The sequence below is a fragment of the Danio aesculapii genome, chromosome 21, assembly GCF_903798145.1.
Source record: "Danio aesculapii chromosome 21, fDanAes4.1, whole genome shotgun sequence".
Lineage (NCBI taxonomy): Eukaryota > Metazoa > Chordata > Actinopteri > Cypriniformes > Danionidae > Danio > Danio aesculapii.
In genome coordinates this window covers 25,569,896-25,576,063 of record NC_079455.1, presented here as the reverse complement: position 1 = coordinate 25,576,063, position 6,168 = coordinate 25,569,896, and the positions used below count along the sequence as shown (strand labels likewise).

Here is a 6,168-nt window from a genome sequence, read left to right as displayed (position 1 = left end):
TCAAAATATCTTCTTTTGTGTTCAATAGAATAAAGAATAAAGGTTTGGAAGCACTTTTGGCTGAGTAAATATGTTGTAAATTTTCATTTTTGGGTGAACTATCCCTTTAAATTAATTTAATTTACAGTTTTCAGTAATAAATTATGTTGAAAAGAAATAATTTAAGCTGATCTATTTTTTTAGTGTATCAAGCTGCAACTAATTCACATCAATAATTTAATCGCTGTAATTATGTTGCTGAGTGAAAGGCAGTATTTTGTAACAGGTCTTTACTCTTTTAATTGCTGTGTTTTTGTAAATATTATAAAGGCAAAAGACTGAACTCTATACGTCGTGTGCTAATAAATGTAAACATTTGCATCACTTTTACAACAGAATGTGTTGACTGATTGTTTGATTGAACAAAAAAAAATAAGAACACTAACATTATCACACTGTCCCTTTAAAAAATAATATACAGTTGAAGTCAGAATTGACTCCTGAATTATTAGCCCCCTGTATATTTTTTCCCCCAATTTCTGTTTATTTTTTTACATATTTCTAATCTATTGTTTGGATAATTTTAATAACGTGTTTCTTTTATCTTTGCCATAATGACAGTACTTTGCCAAGCGTGGGAATCGCAGGTTAACTCACGTTACGGTATTATCACGAAATTTTGCCCCTGATATTGATATACAGATATATATAATATCACAAGAAAACCATCCATGATATAACACAATATTTGTAGATGAATAATAAAAAATGCATTTATTAAGCATGGGATGATAATCGTTTGCAAGGTGTACTGCGGTTTGGAAAAGCAACCCTGCTGTAAAATCCAGCTTAAACCAGCCTAGGCTGGTTGGCTGGTTTTAGCTGGTTGACCAGCCTGGTTTTAGAGGGGTTTTGGCCATTTCCAGGCTGGTTTCCAGCCATTTCCAGCCTGGTCTTAGCTGGTCAGGCTGGAAAATGACCAGCTAAATCCAGCTAAAACCAGCTTGACCAGCCTGGTTTAAGCTGGACATAGCTGGTTTTGGCTGGGCTTCCAGCCTGGAAAGGTGGTCAAGCTGGTTTTAGCTGGTCATTTTCTAGCCTGACCAGCTAAGACCAGGCTGGAAATGGCTGGAAACCAGCCTGAAAGTGGCCAAAACCCCTCTGAAACCAGACTGGTCAACCAGCTAAAACCAGCCAACCAGCCTAGGCTGGTTTAAGCTGTTTTTTTCAGTAGGGAAGGTTTTAAAACCGCCAGAATTTTCTGTTTTTTTTAACGACCATTTTATTTAGTTTTTTAGGGCAACAATATCTCCAGCAGAAAAGGACCCTCCACATCAAAAGCTACTCGTTCAAAATATTTAAATATTTCTTAAAATAAAATATATTGTGTTCAATGGGAGCAAACGTTTTTTTTTACCCAGACATTTAAAAAACATATTTTAGACCAGTAATCACAATACCATGAAGTATATTGTGAAACCGTGATTTAAAATGATACAAACATTTGTATTTACTCCTCTGCATGTGATTATGGGAAGCTTTGTAAATCGGAAAGCCAAATTCAGGCGGAAATACCCAAAAGCTTAACTGGTTAAGGTTATCATATCATCACAATCTTATACCGGCCCATGCCTATTGTTGATACACCATTACTGCTGCCAAACCGGTAAACTCAGGGCTAAATTTGTGCCGGAACAAGTCGGATACGGATACGCCACCTCATTTTAGCAATCCCCTCCCTCTTTACTTTGGTCCACGACACTCCCTCGCCACTCTTCACTTTCTTACCAGACACAACTTCCACCCCCACCTCTTCACTTTCATCCATGACACCTCTCCCTCCTCTGGTAACATGCCGGATCCGTTACCCCGATCTGTTCCAGGACCTCGTAATCTATAAATTAAGCACTGGGTAAACTGCTGCAGTCAGTTTAAGACAGATTATTTAATTCAGATATTTTGTACATATAGATAAATATTGATCCTTGACGCCAGAGTACTGATAATGCATCACAGCCAGAAATATCACGATATATTAGCATATCAGTATTTTGTCACACTCCTAATATTCACTAGATATTTTTCAAGATACTAGTAGTCAGCTAAAAAGTGCAATTTAAGGGCCTGAGTAGGTTAATTAGTCAAGTTTTGTTCATTAGGGTCATTGTAAAACGATGATTTGCCCTGTAGACAATCGAAAAAACATATTGCTTAAGGGGGCTAATAACATCGACCTTAAAATGGTTTAAAAAAATTAAAACTGCTTTTATTCTAGCTGAAATAAATCAAATAAGACTTTCTCCAGAAGAAAAAATATTATAGGAAATACTGTGAAACTCTGCTAAACATCATTTGGGAAGTTTTTAAAATAGAAAAACCGGCTAATAATTCTGACTTTATATCTCTTAGTAATTTTTATGCAAAATTACAGTTATTACGAAAAAGAAACAACAACTGTGCAACAGTGTGGAAACCAGCCTTTATATTTGGTGTTTCTTGTGGTCCTAATGAGAAAGAATATCATCTTTATGACTTATAAAACAGTTTGTGACTTTGACATTGAGCACAGCAGCCATGCACAATGCACAGTAAACAACGTGGGATACTAGTGACAGCTTATTTGCTTACAAAAATAAAATATTATGTACAAAAGTTCATCCGCTGTTCACAATAAACATTACGCGTATTGCAGATTCTCCCTTCTCCAAAAAGTAACATTGAAACAATGCACAATAGAAGTATGGATCAATTCTATATATATATAAAAGTATTACTTGTTTATCCTGTGAACATTTTACACAAATATGTACAATATGGACACTGCTTTTAAAGAACATTTCCAGTGAATTTAATATATAAAACAAAGAACTTTACAGTTGAGCAGATAAGTGAAAAGACATCCTTGGCTGAATTATTGGACTTTTACCATTTCTGTACATCTCTACATCAGTAATTCTGCATCAAAAACTGCATCCAGCGGTAAAACTGTGAAGATGTGCAAGAAAGATTGTGTCGATATTTTCTAGACGGTTGATATTTATGTTTACATGCTTGAAATGAAATCCTTCATGCTATGAAGTACACTTTGTTTCTGTATAAGCACTGAAGTGTGTGTGTGTGTGGGTATAAAATTATGCATAGAAACAAAGAACGACAGACAGAGAAATAGAAAGACTGCATCTTTGGCGACACTTATCACTAAAATCACTTGAAACGCCTTCTCTTTTTGTCCCCCCCCCCCCAAAAAAAGTGAGCTGAAAACCAGTAAATAGTTGTGTCCTTTCACATTCAACCTCTCAAAAGGCTTGCGCTAGGTGCATTTACCCATTTATATGTCATTTAAAGATCCTTTTACATTGCAGAGGCATGCATTTCAAGTACAATCTCGCTCAAATCATCAATCTAACCTTGATAATCAAAGTCTGTCTTATGTCTGAGGAAAACGGTCCATTCTTGTCCATATTCAGTCTGCCGAACCACTCCAGTTCACTCCAATGTATGCAATATATGTGAGATTCCAGAACTTGCAGAACACTGAACTGAAAGGCTTTGCAGGAAATCTCAGGGTGACCGAAAAAGCTTCAGATGTACATTGACATAAATAGTATGTCAGGGCAACAGTTTCTAATACTTTCAGTTCGTTGTTTGTTGGCAGTCAGAGCTGAACATCTGAAGAAAAAAAAGAGAGAATGTTATTAAAATGAGGATGATTAAATAAGGGGATATTTTAGGGCTGCACAATACAGTATATGTCGTCAGCAATGACAGTGCAAATGTGCGCATCCACAATAGTCACATCACAGAATATGCAATGCGGGGTCGGATTATAGTTGATCTGGCAATAATAGAGTTAAATTGTATCATGTGCATGTGTTTTTAAAAGAATAGTTCTCCCAAAACTCAAAATCTACCCACTATTTACTCAATAGTGGTTTCAAATTTTGTGAGTTTTGAACAAACGCAATAAAAACACAAAAGAAGATAATTTGAGGAAAGTTGGAAACCTGTAACCATTGACTTCCACAGTAGGAAAAACAAATACTATAGAGGTCAATGGTTACCAGTTTCCAGCTTTCTTCAAAATATCTTCTTTTTAGTCCGATAGAAGAAAGTAAGTCAAAAGGGTTTCAAACAAGTAAAAGGTGAGTAAATGATGACAGAATTTGTGGGTAAACTATCCCTTTAACGCCTGAATACTGCATAAATATAAAAACACAAGACTATTTCATTGTATTTTAAATTATATATATATATATATATATATATATATATATATATATATATATATATATATATATATATATATATATATATATATATATATATATATATATATATGCACTTGTTATTTATTTGTTATGCAGATGTACTTGCCATCCAAATAATCCTAAAATGAAGTCTTTCCAAAATATGCTGTTCCAGTCATCTGGGGCCCATTTCAATCAGAAGGTTCAACAAAATCTGAGTTTAAACTTGAACTCTGAGTTGACATGGTCTGACAGGATAGCCAGTAGCCAGCCTGCATGGTGAAAGGAGTGTTTTTTTTTTTTTTGTTTGTTTGTGTGTTTGTTTTTTGGAGTAGATTATTTTGCGGTTATAGGTCTCATTTAGGCTACTATTTAATTATGAGATTTCAATTCTGCATTTTAGTGAGTCAGTACTGCACTTAAAGTCAGTAAACTCATTGCCTTAATTAAATAAATAAACGACATGCATAATTATAAAAATTATGTTAAACAACAATTCCAAGTTACAATTGGTTTACTCTAATTTTAAAGTAAAGTCAACTCACCGCTTTTAAGACAATGTTTTTAAATACTCACCTTTTTTGTTGAGTAACTAATCGCCTTTTACAGTGTATAGTTCATCAGAATATAAGTAGCTTTAAACAAAATCCTACCTATAGCAAGTATGTCCTGGTATAATGGCCAAGCTTCCATTGTGAACTTTCTTGGTGGAGCATCCAGTGGTCCATCAGAGCAGAGGTCAAACCTTTGCGCACACAAACACATGCATATTTCTGCGTGTGTGCACATGTGTAATGTAATATAAAGTGGAAAGTGGTGCAGTGGTTTTTGGAGACAGGAAAGTGCAGTGAAGTCAAGAGTCATTTATGACTGGGGCTGATTACAGTCGGGGTTGGAGGGTAAACTAGCGCCACATTGACCCGCTCTGAGCCGTTCTTGGGGCAGATGATCTCAGTGAGTCCCTCAGGTCGAGGCTGGCTTAACAGCTCTCCTGTAAATGTCCACAAAGAGATAAAAAAAGGTTTGTTTAATCCACATTGGTATGCACAATCAGTCAATTTTACACACAAAAAAAGAATGATTTAATATTTTAGTGCAATTACAGAATCATTTGATGGATAATGTAATTATAAGCCAGACAAATGTGAAGTGTTACTTGAGAGAATCAATTCATGGTTTAAATTGATTTAAAGAAATGCAAAAACAATCTTCAAAATTGACTTTATTATTATAAAAATGTAAGCTGTTTAATACTGATTACAGTAGTTGGGTTACAGAAGTAAAAATACCATTCATTTTCTCCATCGGGATATTTATTCTTTTACAGTGTAATTAACTTTTTAAATCATTTGAAATATGTTTAATAAAGTAAATATGCATTAATCTGAAGAAATTGTTTTCAATGAAGGGAACAAAGTTTTCAATATAGTTTTAAAATTATCCACACTTTTTATTTATTATCATATTATTGTTGTTTGTTTTGTTTTTTTTTCTCATAAGTGGTTTCACCTGTATGTGTTAAGCTTTTATGATGTAAATCCCTGCTGAAAAAACAGCTGAAACCAGCCTAAGCTGGTTGGCTGGTTTCAGCTGGCCAACCAGCTTGGTTTTAGAGGGGTTTGGGCCATTTCCAGGCAGTTTTTCAGCCATTTCCAGCCTGGTCTTAGCTAGTCAGGCTGGAAAATGACCAGCTAAAACCAGCTTAACCAGCCTGGTTTAAGCTGGAGATCGCTGGTTTTGGCTGGTCATCTACCAGGCCGACCAGCTAAGACCAGCCTGGAAATGGCTGGAAACCAGTCTGGAAATGGGCAAAACCCACAAACATTGGAATACTATCAGGAAGGATGGGGTTAACATTTGTTTATTGTTTTACATGTAGAGCGCCCCCTCTGTTACCTTAAGGACAAAATGATGCTTATGTTGTATATGAGGAAGAAGCAGC

At 35.2% G+C, this 6,168-nt stretch overlaps 1 protein-coding gene across 2 annotated transcripts in view; it reads right to left on the bottom strand.

The window, feature by feature from the left end:
* Positions 1-2,439: 2,439 nt before the first annotated feature.
* The window catches only part of mfhas1 (multifunctional ROCO family signaling regulator 1), a 40,884-nt gene continuing 37,155 nt past the window's right edge, over positions 2,440-6,168 (bottom strand). The window contains exons 2-4 of one of the 2 annotated variants that reach the window (XM_056446108.1): positions 5,111-5,217; positions 4,880-4,971; positions 2,440-3,648 (exon numbers count right to left, since the gene is read on the bottom strand). In XM_056446108.1, coding sequence (XP_056302083.1) covers positions 4,966-4,971; positions 5,111-5,217 — 113 coding nt within the window. In that variant the 3' untranslated portion in view covers positions 2,440-3,648; positions 4,880-4,965. Of the gene's footprint in view, positions 3,649-4,879; positions 5,218-6,168 lie in introns of both variants that reach the window. The other variant, XM_056446107.1, reaches the window with a different exon arrangement.